The following is a 22,267-nucleotide window of genomic DNA, read 5'->3' on the forward strand; positions in this document are numbered from 1 at the left end:
GATTTGCTTCTAGTCTTTAGGGCTTAGTCTGATTTTAAAGTAGCCTAGACTGTATTGAGAACAGTTGTTATCTAACAACTAAGATATTCAACAGAGCTATCTAAATTCTTTCTTGAAGAGAATTGACCCTGTAATCAATTACTAAAGATATGAAATGCACCAGGAAGCTACTGAAGTCACCTAGGTTTATTTGTGCATTTTTGACTGAGTACTTTTGTCCTTGGCCTATGTAAATAACATTACTTTACTTTGGGATCAGCTAGTTATTAGGTATGGGGAACCTAGATGTTCATTAAGGGAATAGAACATGGAAGTCAGGTCTCTAAGTATGAAGGAAAAATTGGCCTACTCCAATTCCTTTTATTTTTATTCCTTGAGTACTTCATTCTTGAGTCCAGAGCTTAAGCTCTGGGTCCCGCACAAAAGGGGAGCATCACTGTACCAATTAAGGGGCCTGGCCACTTCCATGTCCCAGACAGAGACCATTCTTCAGACAGAAGTTACATTATCAGACAATCCCTTTAGGTGGAAAGAACGCAGCTTGTCACGTATACTATAAGTTGTACTCACTCCTCCTTTCTCCTCCAGCTCCAGTCCTGGTGGCGAGGCACTGTAGTAAGAAGGGAAATTGGTACTTTCAGACTGCCTAAGGAAAGAGAAGATAGCAAGGATTCAAAAGGTAAAGGCAAAGACAAGGATAAGCGGAAAGGCAAGAAGTGACCAAGTTATCGTTTGTACTTTCCTCTGGTGTTCTGGAGATGGGAATGAGGACTTGGAGGGAGTATGAAGCATCTTGTACCATCACAGATAACTCACCTACAGGTTGTTTCTTATTTGACATTCCCAGAGGAAGCCTGCTGCCTTCACTTTGCCTGTTATATTAGTTTTCCAACCCTGAATTCGGTTTATACCATCAATTTAGGGCATCCTCATATTTTGAACTTTAGTGGGAAGAAGTGTTTCTGGTAGCCTTGTGAACATTCCTCTTGCTCTTTCTCACTGGAAAAAAGTTCATGGACTTAGTTACAGCGAAGCATTAAAACTTCAGTAATTCATGTCTCTGATTCTGATTTTATCCAATTTGTCAACCTCTTATGAGCAAAAGTGAAGTGTTCAGAAAGAATTACAAGATGATGTTTATCAAGTGTCTAGCATAATACATACCTAGTAACATTTTAATCAATGTTGGTTCCTGCCTGCCATTTAGATTTATTATCACTTTAGTGGTTTCCTTTGGGTGGGGGGCCGGAATTTTGCTTGCTTTGTGACCTGGGCTAGAGTGCTGTGGCGTCAGCCTAACTTACAGCAACCTCAAACTCCTGGACTCAAGCAATCCTCCTGCCTCAGCCTCCTGAATAGTTGGGACTACAGGTGCATGCCACCACGGCTGGCTAATTTTTTTCATTTTTAGTAGAGATGGGGTTTTACTCTTGCTCAAGCTGGTCTCCAACTCCTGAGCTCAATCCTAAAATGCTAGGATTACAGGTGTGAGCCACCGTGGCTGGCCTTTTTTTTTAAGACAAGGTTCTCACTCTGTTGCCTGGGCTAAAGTGCAGTGGTGTCATCATAGCTCACCACAGCCTCAAACTCTTGGGCTTGAACGACCCTCCTGCCTCAGCCTCCTAAGTAGCTGGGACTATAGGTGTGTGCCACTACACCTGGCTAATTTTTCTATTTTTTGTAGAGAAGGGAGTCTATGTTGCATAGGCTGGTCTCAAATTCCTGACCTCAAGTGATCCTCCCACCTCAGCCCCACAAAGTACTAGGATTACAGGCATTAGCTACTGCACCTGGCCATCACTTTAGTGTTTTATTGAGGTGGGGAGGGTGGCATGGAATACACATCCTATTATAAGTTGCTTCAGTGACTTTTCTGGGAAATAGGTAGGGATACAAATTATAAATACAATACAGAAATGGGATGTAAGAATATACAATTTAAAAAATAGTAAAGTTGAGGACAGAGATTCTCTTGAAGGTTAGCTTGGAGATATTTTTGACAAGTGAGACACTAGGGTCTATAGCTGCTTTGCTTACTGAATAATTCCCACTTTATGGGGTGTTAAGACTAATAGAGATAAGGTTATGTGAAAATACCTAACCTGTACCTGAAAATACCTAACCTGTACCTGGCACATAGTAAAGCTGATTAAGTGTCTTGTCATTCTCCTTCTTCTCCTAAAAAAGAATAAACCAGCACTAGGTCATTCTTGCCTTAAGCAAAATAGAATGTCTTGGGATGCTAAAGATTTCCCAATGGCACAGCTGGTAATTTCTGAGAGAAAAGTTGTCCTAATGTATCACATACATCTCATGAATTAAGCCTCCATCTAATTCCAAATACAGGGCAATCTTGTTATCTGTACTTCCTTAAAAAAGTAAATTTTGATTTCAAAGGCCTATTATGAAGACCCAGTACTGATGTTCCTTTAGGGAATCAGATACCCATTCCTTGATTCATCTTTGCCAAGGGAAATATGCAAAGGTATGAATATTTGCAAATCAGCCTTTATTAGCTGGGCATGGTGGCATGCGCCTATTGTCCAAGCTACTTGGGAGGCTGAGGCAGGAAGGCCGCTTGAGGCTAGGAGTTTAAGGCCCGCCTCATTATATTTAATGAGACCCTGTTTCTAGAACAACAGCAAAACAAAAAGCCAAAAACCAAACCAGCCTTTATTACATGCTACTGAAGTGTTGGCTTTTATTTTAATATCAAGGTGTAAGGTGGCAAATAGGCAATTTAAAATAACATACATGATATTGACATATTTATACTTAGAACTTATGCAATATATTTACAGACATACAAATTATAGGACAGTTTTACAAAATCCTTTAGTAATTACATGTTTACCACATTTTCAGAAATAAAATGAAATCTGCTGTAAACCATTACTGCAATGTGTATATAAAAAGGCTTCTAAATATCCATGTTTCCTTCATTTCTATAACCATTTAAGTGCTTAGTTTTTAAAAATTCATGAGACTCATCAGCATAGTCACACATTATTAGTCACTGCTGAGCTGTAGAAAGAGAAATCATACACTCCTTGATTAGCTGTAAGGCTGTATTTTGAAAAGCTATTAAAGAAAGTGACCTACAACTAAGCATTTTGCTACTCTGTATTCTAGCCAAATACAAAGGCCCTTCCTCCCATGAGTTGTTTCCAGACTTGCATATTAAAGGAGAAAATTGGGTTGGAGTGCTAAACAGAGTTGAGTTTGAAAGCCTGGAAACTGCAGACATAAAATCTCTGTAGGTGGCAGGGGGCCTGCCCTGTTGGGGGAACTCACAGCCTGTTCACACTTTCAGTGTTGGGAAGGTCACTATTTCTGGTCAGAGGGAACTGTCACAAGGTCATCATCACCTTACACTAGAGTCTAGGAAGGCTAAATGTTAAATTGAACTGGTTCTTTCCAGTTTTAAAAAAAAAGGTACATAAAAAGCAGTGAATAGAAAAATTCTCCAACAAATGCATCATGACTTATTTTTTGCATCTTGACATAGAAAAGAAATTCAATATATTTGATATTTTTCCTCCATTATCAACCAAAACTATACCAACTTTTTTCTAACAACACACAAATTTGAATTAGTTTGATAAAAACACATTAATAAGGTTTCATGTTATGTGCAAAATATTTTAAAATAAATTGAGATTTCCATTTATTTCTATGGGAAAATCACTTGCAAATGTTGCAAGTATTGCATTATGTAATGTCTCCTGGAATTATTCCTTGCATAATATGTTAAAAACAGTCCTGTCCTTTGCTGAGTTTCCATTTCTGATGGCATATAATTTGGAGATTATACTGAAGTTTAATGGTGACTAGAAGGAAAAATACCTATAGTTTAAAAACACACACAGCTAAATTCTAAACCGTTACATGGTTGGTGGGTCTGTTTGGAACTGTAAATATAAGGGGGTCCAGCTCTAAGCACTTATAAGACAATTAAGTTTTTTTTTTTTTTTTTGAGACAGAGTCTCACTTTTGTTCCCCAGGCTAGAGTGAGTGCCGTGGTGTCAGCCTAGCTCACAGCAACCTCAAACTCCTGGGCTCAAACGATCCTCCTGCCTCAGCCTCCCAAGTAGCTGGGACTACAGGCATGTGCCACCATGCCCGGCTAGTTTTTTGTATATATATTTTTAGTTGGTCAATTAATTTCTTTCTATTTTTAGTAGAGACGGGGTCTCGCTCAGGATGGTTTCGAACTCCCAACCTCGAGCAATCCGCCCGCCTCGGCCTCCCAGAGTGCTAGGATTACAGGCATGAGCCACTGCGCCCGGCCGACAATTAAGTTTTGTTCTGTGAACACCATGAAGGATTGGGCTTTGACCTCAGATGTTTTATGTTATACAGTTTTAAACTGGGACAAAGTGGTAAAGTTCTGATGAACTTGTTTCTCTGCAAGAACTAGGAAGAAAACATTACTTTGGCCAGACGCTCAACAAGATTTTATCCCAAACTACTTTTATTTTTCTTTTTATAGCCAGTCCAATTAGGAGTAGGGGGTTGTATACCAACTTTAGTGACACTAATATTAGCAAGTTCTGATAACCTACCATCAGACCAGCCCCAAACTACTTTTAGATGCTACATTTATGTGATAAAAAGAGGGATAACATTATGCTCAAACGCACACTGGTAAAGAAAATCCAGAACAGTTAACAACTACAAAAAAAACCCTAGATAATTAGTATCTTTCCTTACTCTGTTTACTTGGTTTACAAAAGCAGTGAACGGCAAGAGATATCACTGATAACTAAAATACACTGATAACTAAATGGTTTCAAATACAAGGGAAGAAAAACTCTAGTGGTTTAAACTTAAATAAAGGCTCCTGACTTTGTGTGTGAACCCTTGGGCCTTTTACTCCACCCTCAATTGAGTATGTAAGGCACTAGTGGTGGAGCCAGAGGGTGAGCTCAATGTAAAGACAGGAAGCTGTTTTTAAAATACCATAAGTGCTTTAATTTAGCCACAGAAACTGGCAGAAGCCTCAAAGAAATATAAGAAAGTTGGCTTTTCCTTTATTCCCTTTTGCTCTGTTGTCATACATTCCATTAGCTGGGGAGCTAGACGTATGTCTGCTGTGAAGGGAATGTGTCTGCAGGTCCAGGTGTCCTTGGAGCAGCGTTGGTGGTGGGGTGGTGGTGCTGGTGAGGGTGGCTTAATGAAATCAATGCAGATGTCACACAGTATCACATGTCAGCTTAAGGATTTGGAACCTGTGTAAGCGTGCTTGTTTATAATGTTTAGGTAACAGCAGGATGATACAGAGACCATCCTCGACCAAAAAACACATGACGCAGTGGTGGACTGGAGTTGGAAGGAAGCCTAGAACGTGGGCCTTAACCACTTCAGTACGAGCGTCGACTATAGTTGACAGCCACAGATAAACCGAGTGTCGACTTTAGCCGACAGCTGTGATATGACTTTTCCTTTTTTTTTTGAGACAGAGTCTCGCTTTGTTGCCCAGGCTAGAGTGAGTGCCATGGCGTCAGCCTAGCTCACAGCAACCTCAAACTCCTGGGCTCAAGCGATCCTTCTGCCTCAGCCTCCCAAGTAGCTGTGACTACAGGCATGCGCCACCATACCCGGCTAATTTTTTCTATATATATTAGTTGGCCAATTAACTTCTTTCTGTTTTTAGTAGAGACAGGGTCTCACTCTTGCTCAAGCTGGTTTTGAACTCCTGACCTCGAGTGATCCGCCCGCCTCGGCCTCCCAGAGTGCTAGGATTACAGGCATGAGCCACCATGCCCGGCCGACTTTTCTAATTTTTCATTTATCAAAATAAAATTGGGAACATTTAAAAATAATGTAATGAAAACATATATGTATATGTTACCTATTCTGATTTACATTACAAGTAAAGCTGCCTGTAAAGTAAAACAAACTTTCAGTGCTTTAAAGCTTTCCTCATCATACAAGAGCAAAACGGATTCATTGTCAATGCACAGCACAAACTATCGTGTGGACTGTGAGTGCCGGCTGTGGACAAGGTTTTGCGGCCAATGAGCGCAGTACAGACATGGTTAAATACGACCATATCTGCTTCACTGTTTTAGTGTGCAAAATCTAGGCCTTCTTTATTATTTTTGTTTTGCCTTTGACAGAACAGTCCAAGTCATCACAATATAACTCTTAATTTTAAACGTGGCGGAAAAATACCACAAAACATACAAATATCTATCTTGGAACAGTGGTCTCCACTACATGAAAAATATCTGAAATGTGTTAAAAATGCAGATTCTTAGGCCACATTCCAGCCCCACCAAATGCAAATCTTTTTTTTTTGGAGACAAGGTCTTGCTCTGTCACCCAAGATGGAGTATAGTGGTGCGATCACAGCTCACTGCAACCTCAAACTCTGGGACTCCAGTGATCCTCTTGCCTCAGCATCGTAAACTGCTGGGATTGATTACAGGTGTGAACCATCACACCTGGCCTAAATCTGTATTTCAACAAATGCTCCGGGAGATTCTAATGAATGAACAAGTTTAGAAACCGGTGCACTGTAGATGTCTTGAGAACAGGTAATGATAATAACATGTTGTGCCTTCAAGAGAGCCAAGTATCTTCCTGAGAAGATATGCTTTTTGATATGTGAAATAAGCCTGCTCTCTGGGAAAGCACAGCCAGTTTAGGCTTTGGTGTTGGGGTCTCAGTAATAAGAGATATTTCATTTGAGAAAACCAACTATGTCTTCATAAAAAAATTCAATGGAAATGGATATAACCTCCCCTAAAATGGAGAAATGAAGCAAAATATTCCTGTCAGGAATCATGGAAACAGTCCCTTCTGAGAACACATAAGAGCTTTGTTTAAGCAGACATCGGGCAGCAGCAATCACGTTGTCCTGTTCCTTGTTTTGGCTAGGCCAACGCCAAGGTCCTGGGAGTCCTTAAACAGCAGATAACTGGTGCTGCTGTGGCTTGGGTGGGGCAAGTTCTAGGAGAGCCTGGACCGTCACTGCAACCTGGCTCAAACCTTTCTCTTCTAAAATGTGGAGAGGCAAACATAATTGCTCCTGAAATGGGACAATGTAAAATAAAAACAAACAAAAGAGAAAATAGTATGAACATCATAGAACTGAAAGAAAAAAATAAGCACTTCTTTTCCCTTTGGTAATAATCAACTAAGATATGACAAGTCCGTACCTGGGAAACAGACCTCTGATTTAGAGATGGTGTCTGACACTCACTATCATTTTATTAATACAACTAAAAGTACACACAGACCATTTTGAAAATTGGAAATTTGACAAGTAGTATACATTTATACATAAAACAGAGGAAGAACAGAATACTGTGGAGTGAAAGCAACATCCTTTATCCTTGATTTAAGTAAATGACCGATGCAGATCTATAAAATAGGTGAAAAACAAAAACAGTTCCAAGATACCAAATGGCTCAAGACTGAAAGATGTAACATTTCAGGAGAAAGCACTTTGTAAATTCCATGTCACAGGAATGCAAGATGGTTTCATGATATAACTCAGACTGCATGAGAAGAGATGTATTATAATCTGTATTACAATCCTGACTCTGAGAACCAGGTTCACAGACCAGACAAGGATCACAGGAAGAAACTCAGTGTATCCTGAGCTCTTGAGATTTAGATATATTTAAAAACCTTCCCCTTACTCCGAATAATTCACGGAAGGCCCTGTTTAAATTAGTTAAAAATCTGAATTACAGAATTAAAATGAAATTGTATTTGAAAAAGTATTTCATATCCTGGTATTTAATGGCTTGAATTATGCTAAAGAACTATTACATGAGTTTAATCAGGAACATCTTAATTACCAATATGTGAACAGTCTTTTACAATGCTTGCTTAAGGAAGTTATATATATCCATCTTGTGTGCCCCTTTAATTTTTTTGGTGGGCAAATCTTAAGAATGACAGTCATCACTGGTTTTTCTGTTAAGACTAAATATTCAGAAAGAAAAGACATTGCTCTCACAAACAGAAAGTAGCATTCTGGTTCCACTAAAAAAGAGATTATACATATTTAGTAGAGACAATACTAGGTTTTCTCTATTTTTCATTGGCATTCACTATGTCACTAGGAAGTTTTATAAAACCAGTTACAAAAGAAAAATATAACAAGTATTTATTTTTGAGGCAGTTATTGGTACTTGTGCTTCTTTTTATTTAATTCTTATTTTGATAAAACAAGGCAACTGATCTTTTGATCTAATAAAACTAGCAACTTTGTAGAAATACGTTGAGTATAACTGCAAATATAGATTAACTATACTAAAAATGAATCTGCATGGTGTTTTTCTCTTGGAAGAGACATATTTTCTCCAAGGCCGATTCCTTGATCTCTTCTCAGTAGTGCCCTGTGACCTGTGTAACCCAGTGGTTTAGACATTCCTCAGAGGCTTATGCTTTCTAGATGTACATTTACCTTCCAGCTGGGTTAGAGGGCATGCTTTGTGTTCTCAACTGCACACAAGCTTGTGTTTTTTTAAAGGGACAAATCTCCATAAAACTCTGAGAATGATCACGGACTCAGAGACATCTTAAAAATACAACAAACCCAAACTCCCAAACGCTAGAAGGCACTACTATTATAGAAAACCAGAGTTTTCGTCATCACAGTGTTTAGTGTTTTAACATTAACAGGGAATAGTCCCTTAATGTGTTAAATAACTATCCCATTTAATATGGAAGAAAACCAAAGCAATGAGACCCTCAGGCTGAATTCTACAACAGGATATTATGTTCACTGCCATCTCCCTTCATACTTGAGTTCAATTGTCCAATTGTTAACAGTTTAGAAGATTCCTGAATGTTCAGAAACACCATTTATGAGAACTAGAATCTGACTGCAATTAGAAGTAGTTTCATGCATTAATGTCCAGCAGCTAAATTACTAAGCATTCTGAAAGAGACAGACAACATTGTCTCTAGTACAGAACAGAGACTGCTGCCTAATACTTTACCTGCTAATATCGTAACAGCATATAAAATACAAGTTCATCTATTAAGATGGTTTGAATATATTTAAAATGACATAAATTACAATTTTAAATAGAATTCTAGAAGTGAGTCTCAGTTGAATATAACAAACATAGTAAATGTGGCCCGGTACCTACCCTGAAAAGTCAGCTCCAAATCGCTTGCTTGCTGTGTATTATTTTAAATATATACATTGGGCTCAGAATAGCAGTCTAGGGAACCTACAGGATCTTTGAACATTCTGACCAAATTAAAATTATTAAGATTAAATGGCCAATACCTTCCAAACATCTAGACAACAAATGCGTAGATGGACCCGTGCCTACCAATTAAAGGAAGAACTCAGTATTGCAGGACACAGTTCAATGGAGAAATCTAAGTGACCAGTTACCCCCTAAACCAAAAAAGGCACAACTATTTTCCTTATAAGCAGCTGTTGAAAACATTCAGCAACTTACAATTTCAACACTTTTGTTGTGTTGAGGCATGGAAAAATGGCCAGGTGGGGGTTTTACTGTGTCACTTTGAAATAAAGTTCTACATGTCATTTTCTAAGAACAAGTTCAGGATTATATTAGTAAAAATGCTTCAGCATTTATCATAAGATAAACAAAGCCACAGGCCAGGAAAATGAATGAATGACCAGGAGAAAAAACGCTGGTTTTTTACTCTTTGTAAGCAATCATAAATGTTTACTAATGTGATGGGCTGCCCATCTGTACCTATAAGGAACGGATTTATGTACTTTATTGGTTAACTCTTTGATGGCCAGGGAGGAAAAAAGCACATATGTAAATAATTCTGATAAGAAACAAACCTCCTTTACCAAGCACAGGAATGAGGTGGAAAATCACTGGAATGCAATCTTTCAGCTAGAGGGGGAAGATCCAGTAATAAAGCATACAGAGAGTTAACATCAAAGTGCAGTAAAATGCCACAAAACCCAAAAGTTGGAGAGACAGAGAGACAAAACTGGATTCTTCTGAATGTGCCCCAAGAGAAAGTAGTGTTTCAACAGTTCTTTTAACGCTGAGGTTTAGCTGAAGGATGTCAGAAGGGGAACAAAGATTGTCCTGTCCAAAGTGTAAGCAGGAAAGGAAAACAGAAAAACAAAGTCAGTGGATCAGAAATGCAGATTTGAGTATAGAATTCATTATGATCATTTGTCATATTCAAAGATACATGTCCTATAACATTTTTATTATGAGGAATGAAAATAACATGCTGAAAACCAAAACTACAAAGGATCTTCTGTTCTGAGCTTGATTTTGCTTCTAAATAGCAGAATAAAATTTAGTTGTTGGTGACTACTATGAACATTAAGGATACAGTTAACAGAACTGGATTGCTTTAAGGTTGTGTGAGGGCTCAAAGTAGCTCTTATAGGAAGGAACCTCTTTCTTGACCTTCATTCTTCCATATTAATAAAACACAGATAGATCAGAAAGCAAGGACAAAAATTGTGGCACGCTGAGGGAAGGGAAGTTTTCAGAGAAAGCCAGGTAAATCAAGAAGGGTCAAAGCATAAGGAAAGCCTAATAATCAGGGGAAATTTACTACCTAGAAAACAAATGTACCAAATGATTTGGTGTTCCTCTTAAAAATCAGGTAAAGTCCATCTTAACCAAGTCCAGTTCATTAGTATGTACAAAATGAATGTAGAGCTATAAGGGGCCTTAGAAATCATCCAGACCCTCCATTTCACAGACAAAGAAATTAAATAAATAAATAAAAACAATTTCTGGACTTTATAAAAGGGAAATATTCTTTAACACATAACATATAATAACTGTAGGACATAAGATATTAGACTCGAATAAGTTTTTAATTACCCATATAGTTTTTTGAACATAACATATTTAATAAAAGCATAATAATAAAATGAATACCCACTTGTCCAACCTCATCAGAGGTTTTTAATACTTGAATTATTCTTTAGTATTTCATTCATATTTTAACTTGTATAGCACTTTAAAAGTTATACTAAGAAAGGACATTGTTTGCCTTTATACATATTATCTAGGCATAGAATCTGACTAATATTTACAATGTTAAGTTTTCTGTTTTACATTTTCAAAAGTAATCATTATTACATCCACAATTTTCTTTTCAAGTCAAACAGAACAAGTGGGAATGGTTAGGTAAAGGCTAAAATGAGCAGAAGTAGGGGAGAACAAAGGAAAAAGAGGAGATAGAGGGAATTGAGAATAATTTGAACCTAAGACTTCAAGGGGTGTGGGGAGAGACAGAAAGAGAGAGGAGGAGGGAGGAGAGAGGAGAGAGGAGAGAGGAGAGAGGAGGAGAGGGAGAGGGAGAGGGAGAGGGAGAGGGAGAGGGAGAGGGAGAGGGAGAGGGAGAGGGAGAGGGAGAGGGAGAGGGAGAGGGAGAGGGAGAGAGAGAGAGAGAGAGAGAGAGAGAGAGAGAGAGAGAGAGAGAGAGTGTGAGTCCGTGTTTTAAGAGATAGTGTCTAGCTCTGTTGCCAAGACTAGAGCGCAGTGGCCTGAACATAGCTCATTGTAATGAACAATGCCTGGGCTCAAGTGAACTTCCTGCCTCAGCCTCCCGAGTACCTAGGACTACAAGATGTGCACCACTATGCCTGGCTAATTTTGTAATTTTTGTAGAGACAGGGTCTCGCTCTGTTGCCCAGGCTGGTATCAACTCCTGGGCTCAAATGATCATCTTGCCTTGGCCTCCCAAAGTGCTGGGATTACAGCGTGAGCCATTGTGCTCAGCCAGATTTGTGTATTTATTCATTTTCCTTAACTTTGTTCTAGGCAGATGACTACTTTTTTAGCAGAAGTAGCAGCATAAATAGGAACCCATCTAAAACTGTTAGTGGTGGTGATGGTAGGGACTTGGGTGGAAGGCAGAAGGGAGAAGAGGTGGACTCTGTGGAATGTCCATTTCCTCTTTGTGGTAGCGGAGAAGGAGGAAGGATGTGTTAAGATCCCCAGTCTAACCACTCTGGAAAAAGACTCAGTCTTTTACAACTGTATTTTTTCCTGTCTCTGTACCTGCTTTCAAATAGCACAGCTCTGGTAGGAACAGGAGCAGGCTGGCCCATAATAAATACCATTAACTACGGCATGGCAAATGCTGGCTTAAATGCATGTTTTAGAGCACACTGACTAATGGCAGGAACATTCTGAAAGAATTCCAGTGCAGGGACTTTAAATCTAAGAGAGATGATGATTCTGTAAAGCCCAGTGGACAGGTAAAATGACTGTAATAGCTGATAATAGGTTTTGACATAGGCTAAGTCAGCATGTCTTACTTCTGTGGAGCCGTTTTTTGCAATTCTGTGTAAAGTGCCTCTCTGATCACGCAGATCTTTGCTGTGATTCCTAGTTTCTGTACCAACCTATGCCACACTGTCTTATCCAAAGACATTATTGTGGTATAGAACTAGAGCAAGTACTGACTATGTTTGTGTAAGTAGGAACATCTTCAGTATGCAGAAGGGAAGGAACTGAATGTTAATGTGCACATATGACTATTAGAAAATGTGTGTTATTTCTTTAGAAATCATATTTTAAATCCTCTCTTAAAATGTTTAATAATGATTTGTTCAAAAGATGACCAGCCTTTATAAAACAATATGATATACAAATGAAAAATTTGCAGCTCGGTATGGTGGCTCACACCTGTAATCCCAGCACTTTGGGAAGCAGAGGTGGGAGGATTGCTTGAGACCAGCCTGAGCAACAGCGAGATTCTGTCTAAAGTAGAAAAAATAAAAAAATAGCCAGGCATACTGGTGCATGCCTATAGTCCCAGTTACTTGGGAGGCTAAGGGAGAGCATTGCTTGAATTCAGGAATTTACGATTGCAGTGTGCTATGATGATACTACTGTACTCTAGCTGGGGACAAATTCAAAACAAATCTTTCATTGGCTTTGAATGAAAGATTTGCTTTGAATTTGTCCATAGAAACAAAAAGGTCTTTGCTAACTACACTTCATGTAAATTTCAGGGTTTTTTGTGTTTTGTTTTGTTTTTTTTAATAAAAAAAGACAGGGTCTTGCTCTGTTGCCCAGGCTGGGATGCAGTGGTGCAGTCATGGCTCACTGCAACCTCAAACTCCTGGGCTCCAGTTATTCTCTTGCCTTAGCCTCCGGAGTAGCTAGAACTGCTGGTGTGTGCCACCATGTCTGGCTAATTTTTAAATTTTTTGTAGAGATGGTGTCTCACTATGTTGCCCAGGCTGGTCTTGAACTCCTGGGCTCAAGTGATCCTCCTGCCTCAGCTTCCCAAAGTGCTGGGATTACAGGGGTGAGCCACTATGCTTAGCCTAAATTTCAGTTTATTTTATAACTCAGGTTAAAAAAAGAAAAAAATAGCAAAAGAAAAATGAAAAATAAACAGTGGAATGAACTACTTAATAAAAGAAGAAAAACAATCATGGGAATTCATGCTGACTAATGCAGATGCTCTATGAAACTGGACTCTTTCTCTTACACTTTGTAACATGTGAAAGCTGAAAGATAAGGTTGCTCATTGGACAAGTGATGCTGTGGCCTCACTTGTCAACTCCTGGTTAGTTAGAAAGAGGTATGCTGAACTGGGTAAAGAGAGTCATTGTCATGAAAGTCACGGGAACAAGGCCTTAACTTTGAGAGAAGTTCTGGGTTCAAGTGATCCTGCTGCCTCCGAAGTAGCTGGGACTACAGGTGTGTGCTACCCACACCTGGCTAATTTTTTCTATTTTTGGTATAGAAGGGGTCTCGCTCTTGCTCAGGTGAGTGTCGAACTGCTGACCTCAAGCGATCCTCCCATCTCGGCCTCCCAGAGTGCTAGGATTACAGGGGGAGCCACCTTGTGGGCCCAAAATTAATATTTTTAAAAGTATTAAAGCATATGTTAAACTGAAGCTAACTGTATCATTCTCAATCTGAGATACACTTATTTTGAAAGATAGATTTTTTATTTTATTTTTTTTTTGAGACAGAGTCTCCCTTTGTTGCCCTGGCTAGAGTGAGTGCCATGGCGTCAGCCTAGCTCACAGCAACCTCAAACTCCTGAGCTCAAGCAATCCTGCTGCCTCAGTCTCCCAAGTAGCTGGGACTACAGGCATGCACCACCATGCCCGGCTAATTTTTTCTACATATATTAGTTGGTCAATTAATTTCTTTCTATTTATAGTAGAGATGGGGTCTCGCTCTTGCTCAGGCTGGTTTCGAACTCCTGACCTTGAGCAATCCGCCCACCTGGGCCTCCCAGGTGCTAGGATTACAGGCGTGAGCTACCACGCCCGGCCAAGATAGATTTTATTGTAGACAAGTCAAATAGGAAGTGGGAAAGTTTAGAAAAATAGAATAATTATTTTAGATTAATGTAATTATTTAAATTTATATGTTTATGATTTCTTTGTATGGTCCTTAGAAATAAAAAAACTATTTAAAAGTATCTTGATTGACTCTCATAACACAAAATCAGAGCTGATACTGTCAGATTTTAGAGAGTTGCATTTCTGAAATTTTAGGACAATAATACCCAAATCTATTTAGGTAACATAAAAATGATAAATTTATTACCTGAGGTACACCAATTTTTCTGCAAGCTTCTAGGAAATTCTCCACATTTCGCCTGCATTTTGCCATTGTTAATTTAGGCTGCAATGAGAAAAATGTGGTATTAACTAGCAAAGTTTTAAAAATTTTGTTAAGTTTAAAAATACTCTTGCCAATTTCTTTGTACACTCACAATGCTGTAGAGCAGGGGGTCAGCAAACTTCTTCCTGACCTACGGGGTCAGGTAATGAATATTAGTTTTGAGGGCTATAAGAACTGTTACAACTACTCAATTCTGCTAGGAGCTTGAAAGCAACCACAGACAACATGCAAACAAATAAGTGTGGCTGTATTCCAATAAAATTTTATTTACAAAAATAGGTGCTGGCCTGTGGGCAGTAGTTTGTCAACCTCCCACTTTAGATATCTGGTTTTGATTTTGTGAGACAAATGCTAAGTAGAACAATTTGGGGGGGGGAGACAGTTTTTAAATGTGGAGGAAAAACAAAAACTTAATCATCCACAGTTCATCACTCAAATATAACCACAACACTTGGTTCATTTCTTTTCAGTCTTTTTTTTTTTTTTTTTTTTTTGAGACAGGGTATTATTGTTGCCCAGGCCAGAGTACAGTGGTGTCATCATAGCTCACTGCAACCTCAAATGCCCGGGCTCAAGCTATCCTCCTGCCTTGGCCTACTGAGTAGCCAGGACTATAGGTGCACACCACTATGCCCCGCTAAGTTTTTCTATTTTTAGTAGAGACAGGGTCTCATTTGTGCTCAGGCTGGTCTCCAACTCCTAAGCTCAAGGAATCCTCCCACCTCAGCCTCCCAGAATGTTAGGATTACAGGCATGAGCCACTGTGCCCAGCCGAACTTCCTTAGCTTTTGAATCTAGTAATAATATGTCCCCAAATGCCTTCCTTTCTCTCTGTATTGCTGGCAAATTCCCACTTACATTACAAAAATTAGTTCAAACTTTACTGCCTCTGGGAAGGCTTCCCTGAACTCTCAGGCAGAATTAAGTGACCCCTTTTTTGTATCGCAAAGCACACATCTTACACACTTATAACACTTATCATACTACTATAAGTTATTGTATACATGTCAGTTTTTTCTCTAGTAGAAGCGAGACCAGGAAGGCAGGTACTAGACTCTTCCTGTCTGTATCCCTAACATCCAGCACAATGCTTGCCAGTACTGTGCTTATTAACAAATGTCTTTTGTTTTTTAGCACTATAAACTATAAAAGTACCAATGTTTTTTAGCACTATAAACTTACCACAGCTGGTGAGGGAACATGAATGCTTGGGACTGATCGAGGTCGCACATGATTGGCCAAATGGCAAAGAACAACACCGTCGGTTAGAGCTGCTCCAAGATCACAAGGCAGAGATACTTTCAACCGGTACTCAATATGCTAAAAGAACAGAAAAATGTATAATATATTAATTGAAGAGTGATTGACACATAGGATATAATGGAGTTACAATAAAATATATTTATTTAGAAAGTAAGATACATGCTTCACTTGACCAGCCTAAAAAAAAAAAGATAAAAAGGAAATAAGTATCACAATATCTATTTCATCCTTTTATTCTAAATCAATAATTTAAGATCCAATATATATGTATGGCAGCCAGGCTACAGTAGTGCAAAGTAGATTCTCTTTCAATTCTAAAATAAGATACCAATCATTCACTATATATAAGTATGATAAGTATATGTATACATGTACATGCATATAAATTATTAGTATTCTTATAAGATTTCTTTATATCAAGAGGCAGAATGGAAAGAAAAACATTTTTAATGAATAGGGCCAGAAACTGAGCTTTATAGAATATAGAATATGTCATCTCACTTTCTAAGTATTAAACAATTGAAAAGAATTTCTTTAATAGCACAATTTCATTTACATTCGTCGCGAAACATAGCATATAACAGGCACTTGTTAATTCTATTAAAAATCACATGTTAAACGAAGAAGTGATTACAGGATTAGGGACTATCGCAATATCACTGAAAAAGTGTAGTTCAAAGGTAATGTACATACTTTCCGTAGCTGATCTATTAATTCCAGCTCTTCCTCTCTCTGTCTTGAATTCTGTCTTATTAGGGGGTCTATAGAATCAGTGGTAGGTGCAGAAGATGCAAGAAGGGGTGAAGCATGACCTAGAAAAATATTAATATGTAAGACAGAAAAATGACTGCTAGTGCTAAGAAAATATTCAGATCTGCCTTATCATGGTTTCCTTGCAAGTACAGTATAGCGCTCTCTACTTTCTGGGACTGACTTTTTAAAAAGGTTTTCTATTATGGAAAATTTTAAATATACACAGTTGAGAGAACATTATTAAAAAACTATGCAATGTCCTATATCCATTTGACTCAACTACTTTTTGTTTGATTACAACCATTTAAAGAGGTTTTTATTGAAAAATAATATACATATATCATAAAAATAACGCCCAATAAATTATCTTCACAAAGTGAACACAAATCAGTCTATAAATATAACATTACCAAATGCCAAGTCCCTCTCATGCTCCTTGCCCATCAGTACTCAAAGGTCACCAGTATCCTCACTTGTAACACAGCAGATTAATTTTGTTTATTTTTGAACTTTCTATAAATTAAAGCATATTGTCGTATCCTTTTGTGTCTGGCTTCTTTTAGTCAACATTATGTTTATGAGATTTATCTATGTTGGGTATAATAATTTATTCATTTTCATTGCTTATATAGCATTCTATTGCACAAAGAAATGACAATTCATTTATCCATTCTGTTGATGGGCATTTGGTTTGGGGCTATTATGAAGAATGTTGTTAAGAATATTTTTTGTTTATATCTTTTGATATACATATTTCTAAAAAAGTAAAACTGCTGGTCAGGGTATACAATCATCCCTTAGTATCCGTGGGGGATTGGTTTCAGGACTCTTCCATACCAAACTATGCAGATGCTTAATTTCTTCATAAAATGGCACAGCATTTGCACACAGCCTATGCATATCCTCTTGTATACTGTACTTTAAATCATCTCTAGGTTACCTATAATACCTAATACAATGTAAATACTGTGTAAATAGTTGTTACACTGTATTGCTTTTTTATTTTTTTAGAGACAGAGTCTTATTTTGTTGCCCAGGCTGGAGTACAGTAGTGTGATCATAGCTCACTGCAGCCTCAAACTCCTGGGCTCAAGCAATTCTCCTGCCGCAGCCTCCCCAATAGCTAAGACTGCCAGTCTGTGCCACTACTCCTGGCCATTTTTTTTTTTTTTTTTTTTTTTTGAGACAGAGTCTCACTTTGTTGCCCAGGCTAGAGTGAGTGTCGTGGCATCAGCCTAGCTCACAGCAACCTCAAACTCATGAGCTCAAGCAATCCTCCTGCCTCAGCCTCCTGAGTAGCTGGGACTACAGGCATGCGCCACCATGCCCGGCTAATTTTTTCTATATATGTATTAGTTGGCCAATTAATTTCTTTCTATTTATAGTAGAGATGGGGGGTCTTGCTCTTGCTCAGGCTGGTTTTGAACTCCTGACCTCGAGCAATCCGCCCGCCTCGGCCTCCCAGAGTGCTAGGATTACAGGTGTGAGCCACCGCGCCCTGCCTTCCTGGCCATTTTTTAAATTTTATTTTTGTAAAGACAGGGTCACTTTGAGGGGTCTCACAGAATCTCCATGTTACCTAGGCTGGTTTTGAATTTTTTCCCCCCCAGGTATTTTCTATCTGTGGTTGAGTGAATCCACAGATGTGGAACACACAGACAGAGAGGGCCTACTGATAATGTAAACAGTTTTCCATATAAATTTACACTCCTACCCAAAGTGCATTGCTGGTTTGATATTTAAATCTTACTGTGAGTGCATCTGTCAGTTACATTAAAAACAGTTATTTTTAACTTAAAATGTTTTTTTCCACTCCCAGATAACTTTCAGGTGACCAGCCAGAAATTTGTCATTATTAACTAAAAGAACATGAGACTTTACGATTTTTTTTTTAATTACTGATTCATTTTTTTTAAGAACACAGAAAACAGCTTTTATCAACAGAGAAAAAAATCTGGAAAGACCTTACTACAAAGAGGAGGGACATTCTCTAAGGCCTTGAAAGAGCATTTTATTTGTTCAAACACTTTATAACCTGATACTATGAAAGTTTCTCATCAAAACAAATTCAAACAAGATTCTCCTGATTTAATTACACTGAGATCACAGACTTATGTAGAGTTTAAAGATTTTGCTAAGGTGATAGCTTGGTGTCAGTTTAAAATCATGTAACAGCTAGCACCACTGTGTAACATACACACACATCCACTGTCCCTACCTTTTACAATCACTACCACCTACCTTTATTTGTTTCTGCCCTGACAGCTGCTCGGAAAAGGAAGCTTTCGGGGCACTGGGGCTGATTTCTCTGGACAGCAGCAGGAAAAGAATATGCAGGGGAATGATGAACTAAATCAGCATGGAAAAGCAAAATGAGATTAAAGGAGATAGAAAGAAAATTAAATATATTAGTAGACACCCACATGTCATAAAATTTCAATAAATAGCAAATAAAAAAATCAAACATCAATGATATAAAAATGATAATTCTGCTTATTAATGAAAAGCCTGGTATAGAAAAGTAATTCTGAAAGCAGGGAGGCTGCTTATATGTGTTTTTAATTGCCATGTTATTTTTGGTATATCAATACAGGCAGAATAAACATTAACATATTAAACATAGTCTCTTATAAACATATAGCCCTGCTGTTATTCATTTGTTCATATCAAATGGCTAAGTAGTTGAACAACCAGATGAATTAAAAAATGGAAAAACACACAAAAAATACAGAAAGTATCCAATTTTGTGTCTAATCTCCATCTCAGAAAAAGAAGCCACAGCTCTCTAAGAAGTAACTTATGAAAATCCTGGTAAAGAATTATAATCTTATTGCTAACACTGAAGCTCAAATTTAAATGTTACTGAAATTAGATGTTTAATTTTAAAAAGAATTATAATCTTAATGTAGTTAATTAGCACCTCTATGTCTGTTACCTGTTTGTGTTGTAGGTGAAGATATAGCATTAGCTCTGTCATCATTCTGTAGAGAAACAGAGATATACCAGTAATTATTATTCAAGAAGAGATTCTACATTTACGCTAACTTCGGAATTATAAAAGAAAAAAACTCATAAAACTCTTCTTCAAAATTAAGTCTAGAAATGAGAATCTGGTGAAATGAATTAATTTTGCACTGTTAAAGCCAAACTTTTTATTTAGTTGTATTTATGTAAAGCATTCCATAAAGACAGTCCCATTATCTAACAGACCTGTCCTGAGACTGTGAAAAATGATCACCCTAAAGCAGAAAATTTTATTGGGAAATATATAGGAAAGAGAGAACAAAATTTTATATTTTAATAATAATTCCTCTAGAATAGTTTCTCAAATATTCTTTTCTCTGGAGAATAAAATATTTTAAGTGATCGAGGTTTCTTCATTTGTTAGAAAAAAAGGTGTTTGGGAAATAATAGACTGATATATCCTCTAGACTAGTATTGCAATCCAAGATATTTTTAATTCATTGACCAAAAGAACTGTAAAAAAGAGGAAGAGCTAGCCAAACTGGTATAAAGTTTACATAAAGAAAGGGAAACGTAGTTAAGCTAACTGAAAAAGAAACAGTTGGGTTGAAGATGATGAATATTTGACAGGGGAGTAGAATCAAGAAAAGCTATAAAAACATCAACAATTTTTTAGTCTTTAACATCTAATTGAATTTAAACAAATTTAAATATTATAATTTCATGATATGATAACTAAGACACATTCCTGAATTAAGAGAAAGACTTTACAACTAACACATACATACACATCTACTCCCATGTTTTTCCTCCCTTTGCTTTCAATATTTTCAGAAATCTTACATCTTTAGAGTTGGGTCAGATGAAATTAATGACAAAATTTTAACTGCTAAAAAAAATAATAAACAGAAGCCACACTGTTGAGAAAATTCTTAAGGCTGATATGCAGACAATTTTCTGGTAACAATTCCTTAGTTTGATACTCATAGACTGAGAATTAGATTTCAAAAGTAAGCTACACTCATAAGTAAAGCAGTGTATTATCTTCAGTGAAAAAGACATGTTCATCAAGTTTTATACATGCAAATAAACTAAGTTTGGGGTATTGAGAAAAAAATGGAAATTTAAGTAAGAAATTTAAAACAAGAGTAACAGGAACTAGTAAAAGGAATGAACAGGCAAATGAGGCAAAACCTTGGTATTTTTATAAGAAAACTAAAGACTATTCTTATTTTTAAGGGATGTGAGAGAGGAATGAGAAAGCTAAACAAAGACATGTTTAAGGAACAATGAATGGTACAAAGAGAAAAATATATTAAAGATAGAGATTATTTTATGTAAAGAGGAAAAATATTTTTTTTAAATTTAAAAGACCTATTAGACTAGAAATTTAAACATATTGAGGAATAAAAGGAGAAAGTTAATAAGCAACTTTATTAGATGAGACGGAAGAGATGAAACAAATGACACTGAAAGGCAGCGAATGTTCTCTATCTCCAGAAACAGCAACAGGTAATACATAATTTGATGTGATGAAAAACAAAGCCAGAATAGACGAGATTTGTAAAATGATGATTTAAACAATTTACTTTTATTGAAACTATAAATCTAAGTAACTTGCACCGTAGAATACTAAAATAATTAGTTTAAATCACTCAAAGCCATTAACTACATTTGGGAACTCTTAAAGAATTGGAGAGCAAAAAAAAAAAAGGTTAAGAAATAATCTTGGAAATTGACATGAACTCACCCTAACCTGACTAAGCAATAATAGAAATAAAATCATGCATAAATATAGTATATAACTGCTGTAAAAGTCATTGGGATACCGGGATACCAGAAAATAAAGAATAATAAATCTTTTAAAATGAATCATTTGACAGTGTAGTGGGTCTGATAGAAAAAAAGTCAGACTTATCTATCTTATCTAGTAAAATTTTAGATTTTATTTCTCATATAGGCACTACAAAACAGAGAAAATATGATCTGGATCACACAACTTCTGGCATATTCAGATTTAGCTTTTTTCAACTATGAATTTGAGAGAAAATAAGCCCCGATGCCCTTATCCATTGAGGGTAATGAATTAAATTCTCTCCCATGTATCTAGAATGGTACTAGTTATATATGCTTTCCTTGAGAGAATTTTGAAAAAAGTTGCTGAAATAATTGTCTGTGTTGTTCTTCAAATAAGGAGCCCAGTTGAGAAAGGCTGGCAAGGAGTTAACATGGAAGAGAATTATTAAGTGTTTTCAGGAGTCATCCAGGTATGTACAGCATCATCAATAATGACCAGAGAGAAGGTTCATCAGGTTTACAGATGTTATGAACTGAGGGTTAGCATTTAAAAGGACATGATGCAAGAATTTGAAAATTCTGGTAAATTAGAGAAATTCAAAGAGCAAAACTAAACATTCAGGGAAAAAATAAAAGATACAAGATATGGAAATTAACTGTCATTTAGGAATATAACTAAAACATTTGAGAATTAAAGTGAATATGAAGACCAAAACTGAAAAGGCCAAACTAAAGTTCAAATTCAGATGTGAAAAATCCTTGTTTCATGCTCTGAGTCAGGCAGGCAGGGATATATTTTTAGTTGTGAATTGTGGAGCTACAATAAAGGGCAGAGAACTTGAGAGAGTTCGTTAAGGATTAACAGGCCGGGAAAGGCATATATAAGGATCTGAGTT

General features: G+C 37.1%; 2 protein-coding genes across 15 annotated transcripts in view; one reads left to right on the plus strand and one right to left on the minus strand.

The window, feature by feature from the left end:
- DRC9 (dynein regulatory complex subunit 9) overlaps positions 1-2,680 on the plus strand; it is a 68,669-nt gene extending 65,989 nt beyond the window's left edge. For all 3 annotated transcript variants that reach the window (XM_012780414.2, XM_012780413.3, XM_012780416.2), the window contains exon 11: positions 589-2,680. In XM_012780414.2, coding sequence (XP_012635868.1) covers positions 589-720 — 132 coding nt within the window. In that variant the 3' untranslated portion in view covers positions 721-2,680. The remainder of the gene's footprint in view (positions 1-588) is intronic.
- The window catches only part of LRCH3 (leucine rich repeats and calponin homology domain containing 3), a 118,728-nt gene continuing 99,133 nt past the window's right edge, over positions 2,673-22,267 (minus strand). For 6 of the 12 annotated variants that reach the window (XM_012780401.2, XM_012780406.2, XM_012780405.2 and 3 more), the window contains 7 exons: positions 19,546-19,591; positions 18,852-18,959; positions 16,551-16,669; positions 15,777-15,914; positions 14,686-14,724; positions 14,517-14,594; positions 6,945-10,052 (listed from right to left, as the gene is read on the minus strand). In XM_012780401.2, coding sequence (XP_012635855.1) covers positions 9,852-10,052; positions 14,517-14,594; positions 14,686-14,724; positions 15,777-15,914; positions 16,551-16,669; positions 18,852-18,959; positions 19,546-19,591 — 729 coding nt within the window. In that variant the 3' untranslated portion in view covers positions 6,945-9,851. Of the gene's footprint in view, positions 10,053-14,516; positions 14,595-14,685; positions 14,725-15,776; positions 15,915-16,550; positions 16,670-18,851; positions 18,960-19,545; positions 19,592-22,267 lie in introns of all 12 variants that reach the window. The other 6 variants (XM_012780409.2, XM_012780407.2, XM_076002435.1 and 3 more) reach the window with 3 other exon arrangements.

Source organism: Microcebus murinus, chromosome 1 (genome assembly GCF_040939455.1).
Source record: "Microcebus murinus isolate Inina chromosome 1, M.murinus_Inina_mat1.0, whole genome shotgun sequence".
NCBI classification, from domain to species: Eukaryota; Metazoa; Chordata; class Mammalia; order Primates; family Cheirogaleidae; genus Microcebus; species Microcebus murinus.